The 24943-nt window shown below is 46.6% G+C and overlaps 1 protein-coding gene across 1 annotated transcript; it reads left to right on the top strand.

Moving 5' to 3' along the window:
* The first annotated feature begins 7620 nt into the window (after positions 1 to 7620).
* On the top strand, positions 7621 to 16160 carry LOC147705761 (zinc finger BED domain-containing protein 6-like). Its single transcript, XM_086932202.1, has 5 exons — positions 7621 to 12861; positions 13034 to 13135; positions 13581 to 13682; positions 14128 to 14229; positions 15979 to 16160. The coding sequence occupies exon 1, from the start codon at positions 8386 to 8388 to the stop codon at positions 11941 to 11943; it is 3558 nt and encodes a 1185-aa protein (XP_086788328.1). The 5' UTR covers positions 7621 to 8385; the 3' UTR covers positions 11944 to 12861; positions 13034 to 13135; positions 13581 to 13682; positions 14128 to 14229; positions 15979 to 16160.
* Positions 16161 to 24943: the final 8783 nt, after the last annotated feature.

Genomic DNA, 24943 nt, shown 5'->3' with positions numbered 1-24943 from the left:
AGATACAATTATTAAAAAAATATATGTATAAATATGGATAAATACAGACTGAATTGCCCAAAAAATAAATACCATAAAACCAGGAGCCATAATTATAAGTTATAAAAGACTACTGTTACGTTAGTTTTCACTATAAAAAGTATACACGTCTTTTTAAAATGTACTTAAAAAACATTTTAGGTTATAGGAACATTGTAGTTAGAAATTAGGAGTCCTAACTTTACTACTTCTAAACTGAGAAAAATCCTAACTTTAAGACTTTCGATATTCACAGAAGGCATTTAGGAGTCCTAAAGTTAGGAGTCCTAACTTTACTACTCCTAAACTGAGAAAAATCCTAACTTTAAGACTTTCAGTATTCACAGAAGGCATTTAGGAGTCCTAAAGTTAGGAGTCCTAACTTTACTACTTTTAAACTGAGAAAAATCCTAACTTTAAGAATTTCGGTATTCACAGAAGGCATTTAGAAGTCCTAAAGTTAGGACTCCTAACTTCTGTGAATACCAAAATGAGTAAGTGCGTTCTGTGAATACCTAAACAAGTAAGTGCCTTCTGTGAATACCAAAATGGTAGTAAGTGTAGGATTTTGTCTTAAGATAGTTCTGTGAATCGGGCCATAAGTTTCCATAGGAATAGCGTTTTCTGTTTTTCCAATAACTTTGGCACCGCTTGAGAAATCTTCACAAAATGTTCACAAAACTTCCCAATTTTGGTTCAGCTGCTGTGTTGGAAGTTTTGAGGCGATCCGTCAAGCAGGGGCCGAGAAAAAAAGGGGAATCCCAAAACACGTTTTCCCCATGTTATGTCTGAGGGGATTTTCCATTTTTTGAACACAACTACAGTCCGAACCGCTGAATGGAATTACACTAAATTGGGCAGAGAGCTAGATGTTGGTCCAGAAAGAGTGCTTTTTGTGATTTGGTGTAAATCCATTGTTTTTCAGATATTTAAGTTTAAAAAAGATAGATATATGGAGACACAAGTCCTTGCAATGGACTTGCGGATCCTACTGAAATTTTATTGGCTGCCAACACTTCAACCAGAAAGTGTGGGCAGCCATCTTGGGACTCGGTTTGAAACCGAGTCCCATAAAAAAAATTCTAAGAAAAGGGGGCAGGGTAGGAATACCCTGACACCCCAGATATGGTGAATGTCCCATAGGGATCTCGCCAGGGGCTAAAAGAATTTTTTTAATTGAATGTTATTGCAAATTTGTGAGTGGACCCCCGGATCCACAGTAAAATAAAAAAAGATGTGTAGGTTCCCGTGCTCTTTTAATGAAACTCCGGGTGGGCCAAATGCCCAGGGCAGTTTATTTATTAATGCTGGGAGTGATCATGCGGCACACCCGTACCCCAGGGAAGGCCATCTTCCCGGAGGCAAGCAATAATAAACATTCAGGTGGGCCTGCATGTCCCGCAGCCAAGGGGATCACCACCTTGTCAGGGCTATTTAGTAAATTCATGGGGGGGAAGCCCATATGACCTCCCCAGAAGCCCTGGTAACCACCACATCTCCAGTGAAGTACATTTTTGGCATGGGGGGCCACACAGACATCCTGCGCCCCAGGGACTGCCACCTCCTTTGGGCCAAACAGCTTTTTAAGAAATAGGAGGGGGACCTCATGGTCCCTCTTGGGGGCAGTTTTCGACCCTGGCGACCGCCCCCTCCCTAAAACAAGAAATGAGGGAGCGTCACCATAAGTGGCCCTGCGGACAGCAAGCCCCCAGGGTGGGCTCCTGCTACTTCCCAGGGTGTCCACTCCAGGGACATTGTTGTTTGCTATGGCTGGGCAGGAGCTTTACCACTCCTGCCAAGCCATAGCAAACTGTGGGGACATTGAGGCTAGTCCTGTGGTCCCAATGGTAAACACTAGGTGCATTAGCAAAGTGGTCAGAAAGGGGGGCATGGCCTCCAAACAATTCTCACCAATCCTGCTGTGTGGGAGTTACTGGAGGTAACAGGAGGGCTTATATATGTGTGTTATATGCACAGCTAACTCCTCCAGGGCGAAGAAGCAGAGGTCACACTGGGATTTCCTTGGAAGCTCTTCAATGGTGATGCAACGGCATAATACATTTCGGCCTGAACGGCCTTCCTCAGATGCCCCAATACTCTGAAATGCTGCCACATCCACAATTAAAGTTGTCCTGCATCCTTCCCATTCGTGGGAATCCGCTCCACCCCCAGTCATGTGTCCATAAACCCCTTGCCGATCATGGGAACTGCAATTCCCAGAGTGCTCTTATCCAGGTAGGTATTAAGTAGGGGATTAGTTATTTGATGTGCCTAATGCATTGGCGGAGGGCAGGGCAGTTCACGTTGTGGAAAAAAAATCAATGTCCTGATTCAATTAACATTCCAGGGCTTCCCCGAGTCCCCAGATGTTCAAACCTCCAAGATTTCAAATCACACGCTGGGCAGGGGCAGGAATGTCAGTGCATCCATCCCTTTGTGAAGTCACGAACTGCGCAGCAGCCGCCCTTGCTGTGTATGAAACGGGCCTAGGCCAATCCAATACCTTAGAAGATGAAAGAAACCTGCCGGAACAGAAACCAGGGAAGCCCAGGACAACTTGCTGAATGGGGCCTATGTGTTGTGTCTCTGGTTGGCACTAAAAAATATGCAAAGCGAACTCCTCCACGGCGAAGAAGCAGAGGCCACACAGGATTTCCTTGGAAGCTCTCTATTCATGATGAAACAGCATAATACATTTCGGCCTGAACGGCCTTCCTCAGATGCCCCAATATTCTGAAATGCTGCCACATCCATGTTTAAAGTTGTCCTTCATCCTTCCCATTCGTGGGAATCTGCTCCTTATAGATATATATATATATTTCATGGTACCGGGGTCGAGAAGGTTGCTTCCTCGGTTTCTTGCATGACACCAATTGTAGTGCTTGATGATGGGCGGACCAGCCTGTCCATTCATCTGGAACATCTAGTTACACATGGACATTGGACTAAGGGATGGAGTGGATATATTTAATTCTTTAAACACTTTTATGGAAGATTCTAGGAAGACTTATACCTGGATCGATGGTTGAAATAGATTAAACAAACTTGTTGCAAGAGTGGATTATACAACAGATTTGCCCACCTCTGTTGTTCTGCATTCTGTCCATCAACTGTTGTTTTGCATTTTGTGGCCCCGAGTGGGATGGGTATGCTCAGACGTGAGTCCCATGCTCTCCACACCACTGGAGTCAACCTATCCTGGCTGAAGACGGCTGATAGCCAGAAACTGGTCCTAGGATGCTTGATTCCGGTCCAGGAAAGACATGGCTTGGCAGTTCGGGCTGGACTGTTCCCATGAGGCGCAGGGTGAAGGCTGATTTGTATATGGCCATGTCTGAACTGGGGTAGTGTGGAGTGCAAAAAAATGATGGATTTAGGCCCAGATCTCTGTACTGGGGTGAATGTATGACCTTGTTCTGCATTCTGTCCATCAACTGTTGTTTTGCATTGTGTAACCCCGAGTGGGATGGGTATGCTCAGACGTGAGTGCCATGCTCTCGACACCACTGGAGTCAAGCTATACTGGCTGAAGACGGCTGATAGCCAGAAACGGGTCTTAGGATGCTTGATTTCGGTCCAGGAAAGACATGGCTTGGCAGTTCGGGCTGGACTGTTCCCATTCAGCACAGGGTCAAGGCTGATTTGCATATGGCCATGTCTGAACTGGGGTGGTGTGGAGTGCAAAAAAAACGATGGATTTAGGCCCAGATCTCTGTACTGGGGTGAATGTATGACATTGTTCTGCATTCTGTCCATCAACTGTTGTTTTGCATTTTGTGACCCCGAGTGGGATGGGTATGCTCAGACGTGAGTCCCATGCTCTCCACACCACTGGAGTCAAGCTATCCTGGCTGAAGACGGCTGATAGCCAGAAACCGGTCCTAGGATGCTTGATTCCGGTCCAGGAAAGACATTGCTTGGCAGTTCGGGCTGGACTGTTCCCATGAGGCACAGGGTCAAGGCTGATTTGCATATGGCCATGTCTGAACTGGGGTGGTGTGGAGTGCAAAAAAACGATGGATTTAGGCCCATATGTCTGTACTGGGGTGAATGTATGACATTGTTATGCATTCTGTCCATCAACTGTTGTTTTGCATTTTGTGTCCCGAAGATGGCCAGTCGACGAAATGCGTTGGCTGGCTTTTTATGAAACAACTGAAAATGATAAAATGTCTATTGATTTCTTAATTTTGTAAAAAGAATTATTAATCTTTGTTATTTGTTTTATATGTTGTACACCCCTGTTTTTCATGTTTATATATCAGTTTAAACGTTGTAGCATTTTAAACTAAAAAAAGCACTGAAATTCACTAATTATGGTTAACTGTAGGCATGGGCGTCAAATCCGTTCCGCTCGCGGATTTTGCGGATTTTCGGTAAATCCGCAATCCGCGAGATTCGCGGATTTCCCGCAAAATCCGCAAATCCGCGCGCTGCGGATTTTTTTGCTTGTGTTCGCACTGCTCGCGGCCCGCGGCGCGGGCAGCAACAATCTCGCACTCGCGAAATTACAAAAATGGCGGAGGAGTGAAGGAAGGAAGTGGCCCAGTCTCCAACTTCCTGTTCCTGTCCAGCAAGTTCCTCCCATTGGGGAGGGGTGAAGGAAGTGCCCCAGTCTCCAACTTCCTGTTCCTGTTTCCTTTCCTGGCCATTTTGGATTCGATCTTGACTGGGAAGGATTACTTTTTGTGGATGCTGCTGGATATTTGGATTTGAGGCCTTTTGGATTCAAAATTTGATTTCACAAGTAAGTTGATAAGTTGATGTTGTTTGTGGTGATTTTTGTGTGTGTTAATCGACTTTTGGGGTGGTGTTGGGGGCTGGCTATGTTGGTGGTGGGCCATTTGTAATAACTTTTGGATTCGAAATTTGATTTCACAAATAAGTTGATAAGTTGATTTTCTTTGTGGTGATTTTTGTGTGTGTTTTCCGACTTTTGGGGTGGTTTTGGTGATTTAGCGGTTATTTTGCCGCGTTCGCGTCGTGAAGCAACAATCTCGCACTCGCTAAATTGCAAAAAGTGCAATTCTGCACCAGAAAACCACCAGCAGGCAGCATAAACCTTCTGAAACTTGATGGATGGCATTGGATTGTGGTGATTTGTGTTGTCTTTTTTGACTTTTTGGAGTAGGGGTTGGGGGCTGGCTATGTTGGGTGGGGCCATTTTGAAGCATGGTCCTCCTGGCCATGTGGATGGGGGTCAAGCGGCCATTTTGAAGGCAGGCAGTGAGCTTTGTGCCATAGGCCTGCACCCATTTTTCCTTGCTTTCACCCCTTGTGCCCAGGTTGAGTCAGTGGTACATGAAACTAACTACATGCCTCTCTGTGGGCTCTCTTGGATCAATGTTGAATTCCTGTTTCCCAAAAATGTAGCAATTCTTATTTTTGATATTTCCATATTGTGGTGTGCACGTGTATTCTAAATTTGATTTCACCAGTAAGTTGATAAGTTGATTTTCTTTGTGGTGATTTTTGTGTGTGTTTTCCGACTTTTGCGGTTGTTTTGGTGATTTTGCGGGTGTTTTGCCGCGTTCGCGTCGTGAAGCAACAATCTCGCACTCGCTAAATTGCAAAAAGTGCAATTCTGCACCAGAAAACCACCAGCAGGCAGCATAAACCTTCTGAAACTTGATGGATGGCATTGGAATGTGATGATTTGTGTTGTCTTTTTTGACTTTTTGGAGTAGGGGTTGGGGGCTGGCTATGTTGGGTGGGGCCATTTTGAAGCATGGTCCTCCTGGCCATGTGGATGGGGGTCAAGCGGCCATTTTGAAGGCAGGCAGTGAGCTTTGTGCCATAGGCCTGCACCCATTTTTCCTTGCTTTCACCCCTTGTGCCCAGGTTGAGTCAGTGGTACATGAAACTAACTACATGCCTCTCTGTGGGCTCTCTTGGATCAATGTTGAATTCCTGTTTCCCAAAAATGTAGCAATTCTTATTTTTGATATTTCCATATTGTGGTGTGCACGTGTATTCTAAATTTGATTTCACCAGTAAGTTGATAAGTTGATTTTCTTTGTGGTGATTTTTGTGTGTGTTTTCCGACTTTTGCGGTTGTTTTGGTGATTTTGCGGGTGTTTTGCCGCGTTCGCGTCGTGAAGCAACAATCTCGCACTCGCTAAATTGCAAAAAGTGCAATTCTGCACCAGAAAACCACCAGCAGGCAGCATAAACCTTCTGAAACTTGATGGATGGCATTGGAATGTGGTGATTTGTGTTGTCTTTTTTGACTTTTTGGAGTAGGGGTTGGGGGCTGGCTATGTTGGGTGGGGCCATTTTGAAGCATGGTCCTCCTGGCCATGTGGATGGGGGTCAAGCGGCCATTTTGAAGGCAGGCAGTGAGCTTTGTGCCATAGGCCTGCACCCATTTTTCCTTGCTTTCACCCCTTGTGCCCAGGTTGAGTCAGTGGTACATGAAACTAACTACATGCCTCTCTGTGGGCTCTCTTGGATCAATGTTGAATTCCTGTTTCCCAAAAATGTAGCAATTCTTATTTTTGATAATTGTGGTGTGCACGTGTATTCTAAATTTGATTTCACCAGTAAGTTGATAAGTTGATTTTCTTTGTGGTGATTTTTGTGTGTGTTTTCCGACTTTTGCGGTTGTTTTGGTGATTTTGCGGGTGTTTTGCCGCGTTCGCGTCGTGAAGCAACAATCTCGCACTCGCTAAATTGCAAAAAGTGCAATTCTGCACCAGAAAACCACCAGCAGGCAGCATAAACCTTCTGAAACTTGATGGATGGCATTGGAATGTGGTGATTTGTGTTGTCTTTTTTGACTTTTTGGAGTAGGGGTTGGGGGCTGGCTATGTTGGGTGGGGCCATTTTGAAGCATGGTCCTCCTGGCCATGTGGATGGGGGTCAAGCGGCCATTTTGAAGGCAGGCAGTGAGCTTTGTGCCATAGGCCTGCACCCATTTTTCCTTGCTTTCACCCCTTGTGCCCAGGTTGAGTCAGTGGTACATGAAACTAACTACATGCCTCTCTGTGGGCTCTCTTGGATCAATGTTGAATTCCTGTTTCCCAAAAATGTAGCAATTCTTATTTTTGATAATTGTGGTGTGCACGTGTATTCTAAATTTGATTTCACCAGTAAGTTGATAAGTTGATTTTCTTTGTGGTGATTTTTGTGTGTGTTTTCCGACTTTTGCGGTTGTTTTGGTGATTTTGCGGGTGTTTGCCGCGTTCGCGTCGTGAAGCAACAATCTCGCACTCGCTAAATTGCAAAAAGTGCAATTCTGCACCAGAAAACCACCAGCAGGCAGCATAAACCTTCTGAAACTTGATGGATGGCATTGGAATGTGGTGATTTGTGTTGTCTTTTTTGACTTTTTGGAGTAGGGGTTGGGGGCTGGCTATGTTGGGTGGGGCCATTTTGAAGCATGGTCCTCCTGGCCATGTGGATGGGGGTCAAGCGGCCATTTTGAAGGCAGGCAGTGAGCTTTGTGCCATAGGCCTGCACCCATTTTTCCTTGCTTTCACCCCTTGTGCCCAGGTTGAGTCAGTGGTACATGAAACTAACTACATGCCTCTCTGTGGGCTCTCTTGGATCAATGTTGAATTCCTGTTTCCCAAAAATGTAGCAATTCTTATTTTTGATAATTGTGGTGTGCACGTGTATTCTAAATTTGATTTCACCAGTAAGTTGATAAGTTGATTTTCTTTGTGGTGATTTTTGTGTGTGTTTTCCGACTTTTGCGGTTGTTTTGGTGATTTTGCGGGTGTTTTGCCGCGTTCGCGTCGTGAAGCAACAATCTCGCACTCGCTAAATTGCAAAAAGTGCAATTCTGCACCAGAAAACCACCAGCAGGCAGCATAAACCTTCTGAAACTTGATGGATGGCATTGGAATGTGGTGATTTGTGTTGTCTTTTTTGACTTTTTGGAGTAGGGGTTGGGGGCTGGCTATGTTGGGTGGGGCCATTTTGAAGCATGGTCCTCCTGGCCATGTGGATGGGGGTCAAGCGGCCATTTTGAAGGCAGGCAGTGAGCTTTGTGCCATAGGCCTGCACCCATTTTTCCTTGCTTTCACCCCTTGTGCCCAGGTTGAGTCAGTGGTACATGAAACTAACTACATGCCTCTCTGTGGGCTCTCTTGGATCAATGTTGAATTCCTGTTTCCCAAAAATGTAGCAATTCTTATTTTTGATATTTCCATATTGTGGTGTGCACATGTGTATTCATAAATGCCTACTTGCAAACTATTAAATGAAGCGCCACATATGCAACATATATTTAACTGATGTTCCTCTGTCTTCGTTTGCTTTTAGGTGCACAAAGTCAAGAACTCTGCATCATCGTTGAGCATCAGTGCCAGGAAGAAGTCCTGCTGCGGCCTGCTGTTCCGACATCTGAAGAAGAATCAGAAGATGGGTCCGAAAAGAGGTGCCCGTAGCTCCTCTTGCAAGAAAGATGTCTCTACTAAGGAGAAGAAGAAGCAAGTGGCACCACTTACCAAAGAGTCTGGTGCCTCGACCACTAAATTTATGTGGAAAAAAGAACCAAAGTCCACCATGAGTGCTGCACAGGTAGCCTGTTTATTGGTTCAATCACCAACGACCAGTGATGTTGGCTCAAGTACTATTCAACAACCAAAGCCGCAACAACAACTGCAGGAGCTAACAGTACAAGCACAAGTACATGCGCAAGGAGCTGTCCGAGAAGGAGCTGGTCGAGAAGGAGCTGGCCGAGAAGGGGAAGGCCGAGAAGGGGAAGGCCGAGAAGGAGAAGGCCGAGAAGGAGAAGGCCGAGAAGGAGAAGGCCGAGAAGGAGAAGGCCGAGAAGGAGAAGGCCGAGAAGGCGAGGTCCATGAAGAGTTGCAAGTAGAGGTCAGTGAAGAGGGCCATGTAGCGGCGCATGGAGCGGTGCAAGTGGCCACAATGGTTGTTCTTCCCGAAGTCGGGGCACAGGAGGAAATTGACTTTGGACCCGGGGTATCAAGTCAGGAAGACGAAGCCACTCCTCTTGATGATTCATTTTCTCCCAGCTCCCCAGCAAGGAAAAGATCAAGAAGGGTGTGTAGAAGTTCCTCTTCAAGCCCCGCTCCATCAGATGATCTGGATCCAGATCGGCAACTATCTCCGACGTCTGAGAGGGAGGCACACCATGAGCTGAGAAAGGTATCAAATGTTAAAAGGAAGGGCCCCGGAAAGCTCATACTTATGGATCCGAACGTCGGACTTGATGAAGTGGTGCATTCTGATGTTGATGAACAGGATGACAGTAATGACCTAGTCATCACACACGTCATTCCAGCCACACCGGCCATGCAGCAGACAGACATTTATACCCTATCCCGACGTCATGCTGAGCGTGACCCTGGCGATGTGGCACTGGTAGCACCACCAACGCAGTCATGTAGTACAAGTTCACCAAAACCTACAGCTCCCATATTTTCTCCCCAGAGGGGAACTCCATCCAGCTCGACTCCCTCAAGTAGGGTTGCTGCAATAATTGCACAACCCAGTAGAGGTCTGCAAGGCTCATCCACCACTGCTTCATCTGGCATTGGCAGTATCATCACCTCGTGCGGCAAAACCAGAAGTTTCCAGTCCCCAGTTTGGAACTATTTTAGTGTCCATGCAAAGCATGATAACCTAGCCGTTTGTTCCATTTGTACGACTACAGTTAGCCGCGGTAAGATTGGTACCAACTATGGTACCGGAGGCCAGCTAGGTCATCTTGAAAGATGGCACTCTGTAGAATGGTCTGCGCACCTAGCAAACATCAAGGCAAAGGAATCCCAAAGGGCAAGTGGCCAAAATAAACCCGTACTAGGTGTTTCATCTGAAGATGACGGGGAGGTAGAAGAAGCGTCAGACATTTATTCGGGCGCACCCAGTACCCCTGGCAGCACCACACCCTCCGGAACACATAGGAGGCACACTGAGAGTCTGGGAGACACACCAATGCGGAAAATGTCAACACTGAGCAGAAGTGGGTCGAAGAAGGCATCAGCATCATCCATTAAACTTGTCCAGCGCAGCATTACAGACATGTTCTCCTCAGATGCGCCATTTCAACGCAACCACCCAATTGTGCGCCTGTATAACACTAAGCTGGCTAAAATGCTAGCGGTGGACCTTCTCCCTTTTTCGTTTGTCGAAGGTGTGGGTTTTCTTGAACTCGTGGCAACACTGGTCCCTAAATGGAAGGTTCCTAGCCGGTTCTATTTTGCCAGGGTTGCTGTTCCAGCACTACATAAAGAGGTGCTTGAGTTGGTTGGGGCAGCTTTGCAGAAGAGTGCTGTTCACACTATACACCTGACAACAGACATGTGGACCAGTTGCCAAGCCCTTGATTACATGTGCATCACTGCACACTGGGTCTCTTTTTCAGGGGTTGCTAAACGGATAAATGCAGGTGGTGACTTGGTCGACATTTTTAAGGGTGCTCGTAAACATGCAACATTAGCCATGTTTGGCATGGAGAAAACTCATACTGCAGACAACATTTTGCATGACTTTAACAAAAAGGTCTTGCAATGGCTGCCCAAAAGAAATTGCAAGGTTGGTTATGTTTCTACTGATAATGGCAGCAATGTAGTTAAGGCCATGGCGGAAGGTGACTATTTCAGAGTGCCGTGTTTGGCGCACTGTATGAACCTTGTCGTGCAAAAGTTCTTGAAAAAAGAACCTGCAGTCGACAAAATACTGACCATCTGCAGAAGAATATGCACACATTTCAACCATTCTTTTAAGGCCCGGAAGGAGCTGAGGCGCCAGCAAAATGTACGTAGAATGCCAGTGAAAGCACTTATCCAGGAGGTGGCAACACGTTGGAACTCAACCTTCTACATGCTTGAGCGTCTGCATGAGCTGTTTCCAGTAGTCAATGAGTATTTCTACAACCTGGGTGGTGATACGACAGAAATGATGCTAGCGGTGGAGCAATGGCAGCTAGTTAAAAGCCTGACAGACATGCTTCGTCCTTTTGAGGTCTTCACGCGTGAAGTCAGCAGGGAGGACTGTTCTTTGAGCAAAGCTATCCCATTGTTGCTGAAGCTCGAGCACCAAGTCAAGGTGGTGTCTTCAGAATTAAAGGATGCGGGAAAGAATGAAGCATATGAGTTGGCGCAGAGATTATTACAACGCCTAGTTAGCAATAAACGGCTTGTAAATATCAAGAAACAACAGCACTACATTTGTGCTACTATTCTGGATCCACGTTACAGAAAGCCATTGTTAGGAAAAGTATTAATTCCTTTTGAAACTTCAGATGTTACAGAGTACAAAGGTTGGCTAGCTCGGTCAGCCATTCGTTTTGAAAGAGAGAGGAAGGAAACTGTAGGAGAAGACAGTACTAGTGAATCAGCAGGCCAACAGGCGTCGGATAAAAGCACTTCTGTGCCTGTGGCAGAAGTGAGTGTCTTTTCCTCTGAGCCGTTAACCACACCAGCAACCGTATCATCTGCACCAGGCACAGGCGATATGTCTGAAGAGGATTGGCTAAGTCAGCTAGGGTTTGCTTGTCCCAGAAAGGACACAGAAGTGCAAAGTACAGGAATGCGGGAGAACATTGTTTCAATGGTGCAGGCCTACCTGGATGACTCAACAGCGGTCAATATTACTGAGGACCCATTGGCGTATTGGCATGGGAAAAGAAACATATGGCGAGAGCTCACCAACCTGGCTATCAATTACTTGTCTTGCCCACTCGCAAGCGTGTCTTCAGAACGTGTTTTTAGTTCTGCTGGTGGCATTGTGACTTCCAAAAGGTCCCGCCTCTTGCCCGCAAATGTGGAGCGGCTCACCATGATAAAGATGAACCAGCACTTCATACCACCAGATTACAAAGTACGAGAATGCACGCAGGAAGAAGAGGACACCGACCTACCTGAGGAAAGTTCTCCTCAGTTACCACAAGTACTACCGACTGAATTTGCAGAGTATGAGGACGAGTTCATTTTCCCTGACACCGAGTTCTGAAAATGAGTCAATGATTCATTAACTTTATTTTTAGTTCGACTCCTTATTCACTTTTATTCCTGTGTGTCTGTCTTTCTTTGTTTACCAAGTGCTTGATCCCATTCACAACAAAACTGTAATCACCCAATCAAAGAACAAGCCCATCAGCAGAACTGTCTTGCCGCAGCATTCATCAGGTTCACAAGTTAGTTGCCAAGAACTCAGTCCTGGTCGTCTATCCTCCTCCTCCAGACTCATTCTATCCATTTCCCGTAATGCTGATGCCTGGATTCCGCACAATGAAGAAACTTACGTTGACGAGTTGCTGCAGAACGCTTTAGGACACTGTGAATTCCAGGTGGAGACAACCCTTCAACAAACACAAATTACAGGTAAGATAAGCGTTTGGATGGGAGGTAGTATCATGGAGTATTAGGAGGAGAGGCGAGAGAGTGACAGTGGTACTACTAGTAAACTCCTAGGACTCTTGATTTAGGAAACTCTGTGACAGGCATTTAACTTTGGAAAACATTTGGCCAACTACAGGTTGCTTTTGCTTTGCAGAAAATCCACGCCGGGAAACTCCAGTTGGGGCCCAGCTGCGGAACGCTTTAGGACACTGTGAATTCCAGGTGGAGACAACCCTTCAACAAACACAAATTACAGGTAAGATAAGCGTTTGGATGGGAGGTAGTATAATGGAGTATTAGGAGGAGAGGCGAGAGAGTGACAGTGGTACTACTAGTAAACTCCTAGGACTCTTGATTATGGAAACTCTGTGACAGGCATTTAACTTTGGAAAACATTTGGCCAACTACAGGTTGCTTTTGCTTTGCAGAAAATCCACGCCGGGAAACTCCAGTTGGGGCCCAGCTGCGGAACGCTTTAGGACACTGTGAATTCCAGGTGGAGACAACCCTCAACAAACACAAATTACAGGTAAGATAAGCGTTTGGATGGGAGGTAGTATAATGGAGTATTAGGAGGAGAGGCGAGAGAGTGACAGTGGTACTACTAGTAAACTCCTAGGACTCTTGATTTAGGAAACTCTGTGACAGGCATTTAACTTTGGAAAACATTTGGCCAACTACAGGTTGCTTTTGCTTTGCAGAAAATCCACGCCGGGAAACTCCAGTTGGGGCCCAGCTGCGGAACGCTTTAGGACACTGTGAATTCCAGGTGGAGACAACCCTTCAACAAACACAAATTACAGGTAAGATAAGCGTTTGGATGGGAGGTAGTATAATGGAGTATTAGGAGGAGAGGCGAGAGAGTGACAGTGGTACTACTAGTAAACTCCTAGGACTCTTGATTATGGAAACTCTGTGACAGGCATTTAACTTTGGAAAACATTTGGCCAACTACAGGTTGCTTTTGCTTTGCAGAAAATCCACGCCGGGAAACTCCAGTTGGGGCCCAGCTGCGGAACGCTTTAGGACACTGTGAATTCCAGGTGGAGACAACCCTCAACAAACACAAATTACAGGTAAGATAAGCGTTTGGATGGGAGGTAGTATAATGGAGTATTAGGAGGAGAGGCGAGAGAGTGACAGTGGTACTACTAGTAAACTCCTAGGACTCTTGATTTAGGAAACTCTGTGACAGGCATTTAACTTTGGAAAACATTTGGCCAACTACAGGTTGCTTTTGCTTTGCAGAAAATCCACGCCGGGAAACTCCAGTTGGGGCCCAGCTGCGGAACGCTTTAGGACACTGTGAATTCCAGGTGGAGACAACCCTTCAACAAACACAAATTACAGGTAAGATAAGCGTTTGGATGGGAAGTAGTATCATGGAGTATTAGGAGGAGAGGCGAGAGAGTGACAGTGGTACTACTAGTAAACTCCTAGGACTCTTGATTATGGAAACTCTGTGACAGGCATTTAACTTTGGAAAACATTTGGCCAACTACAGGTTGCTTTTGCTTTGCAGAAAATCCACGCCGGGAAACTCCAGTTGGGGCCCAGCTGCGGAACGCTTTAGGACACTGTGAATTCCAGGTGGAGACAACCCTCAACAAACACAAATTACAGGTAAGATAAGCGTTTGGATGGGAGGTAGTATAATGGAGTATTAGGAGGAGAGGCGAGAGAGTGACAGTGGTACTACTAGTAAACTCCTAGGACTCTTGATTTAGGAAACTCTGTGACAGGCATTTAACTTTGGAAAACATTTGGCCAACTACAGGTTGCTTTTGCTTTGCAGAAAATCCACGCCGGGAAACTCCAGTTGGGGCCCAGCTGCGGAACGCTTTAGGACACTGTGAATTCCAGGTGGAGACAACCCTTCAACAAACACAAATTACAGGTAAGATAAGCGTTTGGATGGGAGGTAGTATCATGGAGTATTAGGAGGAGAGGCGAGAGAGTGACAGTGGTACTACTAGTAAACTCCTAGGACTCTTGATTATGGAAACTCTGTGACAGGCATTTAACTTTGGAAAACATTTGGCCAACTACAGGTGAATCAACACGATGACAGTGTTCCGTAAAACAAACTTACTGCAAAACCACCACCCACCAGGCTCAAAAGTAGTAAAAAACAGCTATGCTCAGATAAAGTTTGAAAAAGTATATTTTTATATCCCTAACAAAATAAACTCCCGCAAGACCCTCCCTAACCCCAACAAATAGTCCATCAAAAGTCCCCAAAAACCCCAACTCCCAATTCCCACCCCCCAAAAGTCTCTAAAAAAGGGGCAAGGGACACTCTACGGATGCAGGTTGTTGAATTTGGCCTCCAGGGCATCAAACTTCTCCTGGATGATGGCTTGATCTAAACGGAGGCCCTCCACCAGATTGTGATACTCCTTCCATCTCTGGACCTCCGCCTCTAGGTTGGACACTCTGCGGAGTGCAAGGCGCAAGCGAGCCTTTACAGTACTGTGAGGAGGTGCAGCCTTTGCTGCTCGGCGGTGGCGTCTTCCAGCACGGCTCCGGTTGGCTGGAGCACTGCGCTTACCGGCAGAACGTGGGGTCACGGAGGAGGATGCAGAAGATGTTACACTGGAGTGCGTGTCGTCCCCCTCCATTTCCACCAGCCGGCGATATTGCGCAACAGTGGCATCCAGCCTCCGTTGCCGGGCAAGTACAGCCCGCATACTCCTGCTCGGTTTCGATGTTTTGGTATTACCAACTATAAGAAGAAAGAAAAAACATAATCTGTAACGAATGCTCTTTAAAAATATGATTAACACAAAATGATTCAGCAGGAAGTTGTGTCACAGTATAACTAGCAACTAGCCAGCGCAGTACAAAACTATTGAGGCCAGTATCATGGGCGTCCGCATGGAGGGGCAAGGGGGGGCGCTTGAATCACCATTTCCCTTCCCACAACTCACTTGTATCCTTGGTTTGGTGCTCTTTCATATGAAAGAGATCTGACAGAAGTGAGTGTCTTTTCCTCTGAGCCGTTAACCACACCAGCAACCGTATCATCTGCACCAGGCCCAGGCGATATGTCTCAATCTCTCTCTCTGTCTCCCTCTGTCTCCCTCTACCTCGCTGTCTCTCTCTCTGTCTCCCTCCCTCACCCTCCCTCTGGCTCCCTCCCTCTCTCTCTCCTTCTGTCTTCCTCTCTCTCTGCCTCTATCTGTCTGTCGGTCCCAGCCTGCTGCAATTACCATATTGTAATTTGTCACTGGTCCAGCACTGGATACACATCATATGCTATCTAAGAGTCAGATAGTACCATGATCCAGCTTACCTGTACTCCACACCACCGCTGCCTGCTTCCTCACAGTCTGATTGTCCACTTGCGCCGCATCCTCCCCAGAGTCGCCCTCAGACTCCGAGTCGATGACGATCACGTCCGAGCTGGCCCCGCCACCAGCTGTTCCACCTAAAAAATATATTTAAGACTGTTAGATTACACCACTCACTAGTATTTGGTCTAGGAATGAAGAAGTTTGAAAACAGAAAAAATAATTGACTGTCTACTCTAGTCTAAAGTAAAAATGTCCCTCCTTCCAGGGAAGGCTGTTGTCTTGCTGCACTTTTTTGTCACAATTGATGAATGCTTGCTTAATTTTAACACACATCTTTTTTCTCTGAACAGACAGACGCTGGACTTCTACGGACAAGAGCAACCAACTAAACCAGGTGAAAGCTCGGCTCGACCACAAGACATGTGTTCCATTACTCATCAACTCAGCACCAAGCACTTTTCCTTTTCCAGCTAACTTTATTTTAATATATGTGTTTACTTTTACTTTTTTTAATAAAGCTTTTAAACTTGAATAGACTCTGTGGTTTTTGGTCCTCCAAGCTAGAGTGACCGAGAGAAAGGTTTTGTAATTTTTGCAAGGAGGAGTCCGTGCCGCTGACACTACCGAGTTTATACTATAGTATACAGTGTGCCAAACACGCCACTCTGAAATATTATTACTCTGGTCTTTGGTGTCCATAGTAAGGTTTGTGGAGAATTGTCCCTGCAACAGTAGTATTATTGATTTAGCTCCTATCTAAACACTGTTTCGAAAATTTAAATTAGGAACGCTTGGACAACAATAGGTCCTCTATATTTAAATGAAAACTTACTGGGGCCAGCAAAGGAGCACTCGCCGCCCTGGCCTGCATCATCCTCCTCCTTTGGAGCCACTGCATCCGCTGTTTCTGTCCGCTTGCCCCTGGGCGGACCTGACGTACAACATGAAAGAAAGAACAGAAAAAAATGATGATTGCTGCTTGTCGATGTCCTTGTCAACCAAATCAAACATTTAGAAAGAACAAGAACCAACTATTTTAGCCAAAAAGAGGGCTACAAAGGAAGGACTGCACCTGAGCCTCTACTCAGTCATTTAGGACAATGATGCGTCACTGAAACCCTGCGCCTGCATGAAGCAGGCTTACGGCTTGACGCAGCATTGCTGGAGCTGCGCCATCGTTGCAACGCAACTCCATCAATGAGCCGCCTTTACGGCACCGATGCGTAACGCTTCGGTGACGTTTTGGCACCATGGCGTGCCGCATTGAAAATACGGCGCACCATGGGTGGTGCTGGCGTGCCTCACACTTTGCAGGGATGCACAGGTAATGCACTTAGGGGCATACTTACGAGTTCTGGGCTGCACACCTCCAGAGGTGCACCAGAACAAAATGCGTAACTCAAAACTAACCTTGCGTCACGGCAGATGCGCCGCAATTACAATGCGGCAAACCCTGGCGCAAGGGTAGGCAGATGCGTGATGCATCTCGTGACGAAAGAGGGGCGCATCTCTAGAGTCGCGTCGCAGGCGCGATGCAACTATAGCAATGCTCAGGGATGCCCAATACTCAACATACCGCATCAGTCCTTACGCCTGCTTCAAGCAAGCAGGCATAAAGAATTGACGTAGCAGCGTCGCGGAAGTGCCTGCGTTAAATCTTGTAGATTTCACGCAGGCACTTTTGCGAGGCGCACATCTGCCTGACCGCCACCCCCCCCCCCCCCCCCCCTCCCCCTGCGTGGCAACGCACCCATTGTGGCGCAGGCCCAGGTCTTAACGTGGCGCATCTCCTTAGAAGCATCACGTTGTACATGACTCGCTGGGATGCGCCACGTTTACGTCGCTGTGCGTCAGGTAAGGCAGCGTAAACGTGGCGCAAGGGGCTTGTAAATCTGCCCCTTTGTGTCTAGCATTACGCAGTTCTGTAAAGTACACTCATACATTACTCAGCCCAATTAAATGAACACAAAATAGAAAACAAATAAGCAGTGGCACCGCCACAGAGAAAGAGAGCAGTGCACCTGAAATGCACAGAAGATTTTGAAATATTAATTTAGCTCTCCTATCAATGTAATCAGCAGCATTATTGTTCTTTGTAAAAAAGTTAAAGCAAACATTTGCAATATTAACACACAGAGCAGGAGAAAAAACAGAGTAGTGAGTGATGAAAAAATTGCTACTACTACTCACCAAGCCCGGGGACCTCCACTCCCAGCAGATCGAGCAGGTCGTGCTCCCGCTCCAGAATATCGGTCCAGCGGTGGGTCACCTGATTATAGGTGCGCTGGACCCCCGTGATCTTAAAAAGGGCCCGGCACACCTGCCCCCACCGCTTCCGACGCTCCTGGCTGTTGGTATAACCGGCAGCAATCCTGCCGCCTGCTGCGATGGTCCTCGGGAGACGGCGCTGCACAAAATAAACGAGTGAGCCCACCTCCTCAGGGCTGAAGATCTCCCTGGGCACCACCATTTCCGCCCTCAAGCGGCCACACGGGAGCCGGGCACGGGCTGCGGTGCCCGGCTTGGGCAGCTTGACAGCTGTCTTCACCATGTTCTGGGCAGGTAAGGAGATAAAATGAAAAAGAATAGGAGTAGAGAAGAAGGAAATAAAAGTTTAAAAAGTACTTGAAAAGTAAACAAAAGTAGCCTAAAACACAAAAATATAGACCTAAAAAACAAGAGGGATAGAAAAAAAGTTTAATAGATCAAAAACAAAATAAAATAAGCAAAGGATGGCAGAGATATACAGAGGATAGAAACACCATGCCCAGACACATAGGAATGAATGAAAAACAAGATGGCGGCCGATCACGTGAGCGTAAGTAGGTTCTCACGCGATTTCTCTCGCAAACTCGTGCGAACTTGTATTCGCAAGGCGCTCATCGCGCGAGACTACACATAGCGGGCGGAAACGGAAAAACGTCACGCAAACAAAATGGCGGCGCCCAGAAACCTTGGGGTAACTCGCACGAGTTCGCGGCTTACACGATCGATTTCGCACGACGCCGCGCCTCGCGAATAGTGCGAAATTACCGAAAAACGAGTTTTGCAAAAGGAAAAGCTATGAGCAGGTGCAAAAGTTCAACCTCATCATTTGTAACCATTCCCTGTAGTGCTTCCTGAAGGGGCCATCCAGAATTCGGTTAGGTTCCTGTTAAAAAAAAATTACATTGCAACAAACAGGAAAAGGAAAGGAAAGGGAGCAGACAAGCAGGTGCCAGCCTTCATTAATGTCAGTTGGGGCAGGGCAGGTGTTGTTGTAATTTAATTATGCAAAACTTAAGGCACTTAGCAGGTGTGCTTTGCTTTGCCACAATAATGTACACTCACTGGTCAACCAGAGGGTGCTGTGATGACACCGAGGGTGGCATGGGTGTGACAGCCAGAGGGTGGCATGGGTAAACCAGAGTGCCAGTGTTGACAGAGGATGGCAGTGCTTTGTTTGCCCCAATAATGTACACTGGTGAACCAGAGGGTGCTGTGATGATACAGAGGGTGACATGGGTGAGCCCGAGGGTGGCATGGGTGAACAAAGAGAGTGCCAGTGGTGACAGAGGGTGGCAGTGATGAAGAAAGGCTTGCAAACAGGCTGGGCACGTAGAAACAACAAGTTCGCAAAACTGGCGACCGGACAAGTAAGTTCGCAATTTGCGAAATTGCACAAAACCCTCGCGAACTTGCAGAAACCCGTGCGAACACCCCAAAAAATAAAATCCGCAAAATCCGCGAGGATTCGCGGATTTTGCGGATTTTCGCAATCCGCAAATCCGCAAATTCGCGGATTGCGAATCCGCAAAATCCGCCCATGCCTAGTTAACTGAAGTAACTACCTTTGACATCTGTTAATTAAGATATTACTACCATACCTAACTATAACAATACTTACATTTTTGTTTGTTTTGGAAATTTCTAGCATCTTGTTAATGCAAAAAAATATTTTATCCATATATGGAATAATGCCAACCCCTGCCACACATGGCCTGACACTAAGCATGGCATCTGGTTGCCACCATGGCATGGTCTGAGGCCATGCCCTGCACCGTCACCTCTGCATGGGCCACCCGCATTAATGGTCTTCAGCCATGTGTGGTAAATGTAAATGTCCAGTATTTGTAAAGCGCAAACAATTATCCGAAGGTGTCAAGACGCTGGAGGCTGTCGGGAAGATTAAGGGAGCTATTGCCCAGAGTCACATGGTGCTGGGCAGACCCCTGCCGCCGGAGCTGGGGATCGAACCATGATCCCCAGCGTCCAGCGTCAGTCGCTCTGGCCGCTGCGCCACACCTCTTCCACTCTTCCCTCTTATGGGGTTTGGTGCAGGCCTGGCTTGAGGTACAGGCCCTTAGACCAACCCACTGCAGGAAGCCAAACTCCCCACATACTGCTCTCCACCATGCGCACCATGAAGTTGGACACAGGGCTTGTCCTGCCCTAAGGGACACCAACTCTATCCCTGCTGAACTCTTATGGAAGTTAGAGGCATGATGGCTTCCACAAGAACCATGTGGGATTGTGGCAACCCAGAAAAATGTTTTTGTTAGATTTGGGCCCATAGGGAATCTCTTCAGTGCTTTTTTTAGTTTAACATGTTATGTTCTAAAAGACATCTTCACCTAACTATAGCATCGCTTTAATCTTTTTCACAGAATTTCTGATGGATAGTTTTAATGTAAAGTGAGATATTATTAAATTATTAACATACCGAACAATAACTTCACTTTACCTTTGTTTTTTCGTGAATTTCTAGGTTTTTGTTTAACATACAGCAAGATTTTAGTAAAATACCTAACTATGCTAATCACCTGCCATGCACCCCCTTCTGTCATGCATGCTGTGGGGTTGGCCTAAGGGGCTGGCCTACTGCCAGGCCCTGTGCCTAATCTCATGATATACAACCAGTCCACCCCCAGCCCAAACAGGCACTAATACCCATTTTTTTCATAAATTTCTATCCTCATACTGCAGGCGTCCCAAAGGTGTCCTGGGGGCCATGCTGCCTCCAGTGGGATTCCTGCAGGATCTAGGGCCCAGTGCTCTTTAGCAGGACTTCTTTGAGCCCCACTGCCAGATATCTATACATTTCAACCTTAAGTTTTGCAAATTTACAGAACAGATTTTTACCAAATCACAAAAAGCTAGCTTTCATGGTAAATATCTATCTTTCTACCAAATTTGATGTAATTCTGTTCAACGGTTTTGACTGTAGCACTATTCAAAATTCCCTACGGAAATTGCATAGGGAAATTGAATTTTGGGACCCCCTCTTTTTTCCAGCCCCCGATTAGTGGATCACTCCAAACATTCCAGGAAATAGTCTGAGGTGGATGAGCTTTTTTGGGGTGGAAAGTTTTGTGGACATTCGTCAAACAGCGCTAAACTTATTAGCAAAACAAAAAATGATTTTCCTATCGAAAGTCTGTCCTAACTATAACTGTTCAGTAGCAACCGCCACTGAGTAATATATACATATATAACATTTTGGAGAATACATTGGAACTGCCAGAAATGTAAAAAGATTATTTCGCTAATCGCAACCATATTTTTTAAAAACACGCGGTTACGTGAAATTCTGTTAAAAGGCGCTAAAGTTATTAGCAAAACCAAAAATGTTCTTCCTATGGATGGTCTCTCCTACGTATAACTACACAGTAGTGACTGCTGCTGTGTAATATATAAATATATAACATTGTGGAGAATATGTTGTGACTGTCAAAAATGAAAAAAGAAGAGTGTTTCTCTAATGGACAACCACTATTTTTTAAATTACGTGAAAGAGGGTACTTTAAATAGTCTGAAAAGATCAATGGTTTACAACTAATAAAGTACTAATAAAAATCATGCAAAAAGGAGAACCCACTAGTATGCAGTGCTGGACTGGTTACCCAAAAGCAGCCCTGGCAAAAATGCTCAAACCTGCCCCGCTCCCTTTTTCCCTGGCTCTCTCTCTGTTTCTCTCTCATTATCTCCTCTCTCTCCACACTATCTGATCTCTTTCTCTCCACCTCCCTTCTTCCCACTCTCATTTCTCACTTTGAAGCCTCTGTGCTTACTCAGTTAATCTCCAGCAGCTGGGAAAAGTGATGGGGGCACTACCAGTGGTCCTGTTTTTTTTAAAACCAGCCTCCAATTGTCCAGCCCATCCAGAAAATGTCCTATGGAATAAAAGGGCAGTCAGGCATGTCTTCTGTGCATTACGATTTAACAGAAATTAAGCAGATAAATATAAGAATCTAAAGAATTTACCACATTTCTAACAGGCTACTCGTTAAATCAGAGAAGCTTATATTGGCATTAAAGAGGGGAAGGAATCTCATGAAAGATTTCACATCCGCCTGTAAAACCAATTTAGGTACCAAACACTGTTTGATTCTAGGACAAAGCAAGTGTAGAGCATTTGCAAGACAAGCACATACAATGAGGCCATATTAAGAGTTATGTGAAACTCATGGAATTGGGCAGAAGATTATTTACCAGACCTGCAAATACCATAACTTCAGAAAGAGGTTTTGACCAGTTTTGGTAACTACCTCCTTTTGCAGCCATTCGCTGGCTATGCTAATGGGATAAAGAGGCAATCTTTATTGCACTAAAATCCACATTTTGACTCTTCTGGGAATTTCACCCCATGTATTATGCATGTTTTTTTCTGGCAACATTTGTCAGGGGAAAAATATAATCTCTGCAATAATTCTCAAACACTTAATAATACTGATTCCTGTACAAATACCTGTTTATGCAGGGATAGGAATGCACAGTATGAGTCATAATTAGACCCTAAAATGGCAAAAAAATATGTATAATATAACCGCATTTACTCTTAGTCCACAAAATGCAATACAAAGTGTGGCATCTTTGTGCCATCCTTGTCCTTGTAATGTAGCCTCCTTGGTAAAGACCAATGAGGAAGCTTAGAGAGGGGCTTTAGCAAATGAGAACGTAAGAATGTCCTCTTAAAATTATCTAAACTATACAGCAGTATAAATATCATTGGTATAGGGCCATGCCACCAATTTTAAATCTTAGGACCTAGGGTAATTTAGAACCATGATCGGACATGTAGAGAAGTGGTAGCAACATAAAGCAACAACTACTGCTGAAATCTAAAAAACCCAAAGTACACTTTTTCCGATACACTAAGGATGACTGAGCTACACAGCGAAGGGCATGCACTGTAAAATTACTTTTAAGTGTAAGTCCTCATTAAATGTAAGCATTAAATATAAACATAATTAATTCCAGCCCCAAAATAAGCATATTATATAAACTAGAATTTGCTCTATAGATGCCATATTGAAGAAGGATTGAGCTTTTAGCCCTGACTGAAAAAATCTACATGATCCCTGAGGCACAGCACAGGTCAGAGCAACTCAATGAGAAGATACAATACAACGCACTCCCATGATTAAAACATACTCTGGCATCTACACAGAAAGGAATTTAGCTGTCCCTTGACCAGCTCTGGGTAGACCGCTCCCCACACTGCTTGCTGCCTACTACTGCTGATCTGTGCCTAACTTTTGCCTCTGTTGTTTTGCCTTCTCTCCCCTGGTGTCCAAACTCTATTTTTTCCCCGTTACCCCACTGTGCCCGCTCCTGCCACTTTTCCCACCGCCGCTGACTCCCCTGCGGCCCACCCCCTCAGCCCCCATTGGCCGCCCGCTCCCGCCTCCCAGCTGCTCCTCCCTTCCTGCTCCCTGTTTATGGAGGCCGCTCAGCAACCACGCAGCGGGCGCGCCTAAGGCAAACCCGTCTGCGCCCGTCTGCACCCATCTGGGCCTGGACTGCGCCCAGCGCCGGAACCCCTGGCATCCGCATACGCCATGACACCTGACGCTGGTCTGATGCCAGCACCCTCCACGCACTCAACCCAGGAAGAGAACACACCTGCTACAGTGCCAACCCAAAGCGCACCCAAGGACCCTTCACCTGCCGGACCTGCAGCTTCACCAGCATTCGCCCCCCAAACCACTGCCCAGGAAAGAACCAAACTACCTCAGATGCATCCTCCTCAACACCCGCTCCGCCCGCAAACATGCCGTTGAACTTTGGGACCTACTCGACTCTGCCTTCGCTGACGTTGCCATCTTGACGGAGACCTGGCTGAACGCCTCAGCACCGACTCCGCCATAGCCATCCCGGAAGGCTACAAGACCACCCGCAAAGACTGCACCAACGGAGTAGGAGGAGGAATCACCATGGTCCACAGGAACAGCCTCAGAGTCTCGACCAACACCGACGACACCCTCAACACCGCCGAACACCTGCACTTCCAGATCCACACGGACCCCAACACCACCTTCAGTGGAACCGTCATCTACAGACCCCCCAGACCTTAACCACAGTTTAGCAACTCGATCGCCGACTTCATCAGCACACACGCTCTCACCTCCCTGGACTACATCCTCCTCTGGGACATGAACTTCCACCTCGAGAACAACAGCAACACCAACTCCACCGCCCTAATCGACAATCTCAACGACCTCGACAACCTCAGACTCAGACAACTCGTCACTGCACCCACCCACACCGCCGGCCACACACTCGACCCCATCTTCTCTGCAAGCCCAATGTTTCCTTCAACCACACCACTGAACTCCACTGGACCAACCGACCACCTTCAGGAAGCCCACCACGCACCACCGCACCCAGCAGATGCCTCGCCGCAGGTGGCGCAGTCACCGATGACCAGCTAACCACTACCTTCGCCCAGATCCCACCTGCCGACCCCACCGACACCGCCGCCCACAAACTTCAGACAATGGATCCACAACTGTGCCAACACCCTCGCCAGCAAGAAAGTCAGCTGGTTCACCGAAGACTTCCAGGCCTCCAAACGAACTTGCCGAAAACTGGAGAAGAACTGGCTCCGCGAACGAACACCAGACAGCTTCGCAGCCCACAAACACGCCACCCGCAGACACCACCACCTCATCAGAGCCGCCAGAAGGGCTTCATTCAAAGACCACCTAGACAACAATGCACACAACAGCAAAGAGCTCTTCATCATCGTGAAGGAACTCTCCAACACCAGCTCCAACATCAACGACATCCCACCCTAGCAAGATCTGTGCGACTCATTGACCACCTTCTTCCACCGCAAGATCGCCAACATCCACGACAGCTTCAACGCCATGACCACCTCGACAACCACTGAGACCTCCACCCCAGTGACCAACACTCACACCAACAGGCTGCTCTACTGGACCAACATCAAAGATGACAAAACCTGCAGGATAATGAACTCCATCCACTCCGGATCACCGTCAGAACCATGCCCACACAACATCTTCAAAAAAGCCAGCACAATCATCGCAG

This window comes from Lissotriton vulgaris, chromosome 7 (genome assembly GCF_964263255.1).
Source record: "Lissotriton vulgaris chromosome 7, aLisVul1.2, whole genome shotgun sequence".
In the NCBI taxonomy this organism is placed as follows: Eukaryota; Metazoa; Chordata; class Amphibia; order Caudata; family Salamandridae; genus Lissotriton; species Lissotriton vulgaris.
Note: the sequence above shows the minus strand (reverse complement) of the source record. Positions and strands in the feature narration are given on the sequence as shown.

Bases quoted from the DNA above. Each gene is read 5' to 3' on its own strand.
- LOC147705761 (XM_086932202.1), top strand. From the start codon at position 8,386: ATGGGTCCGAAAAGAGGTGCCCGTAGCTCCTCTTGCAAGAAAGATGTC.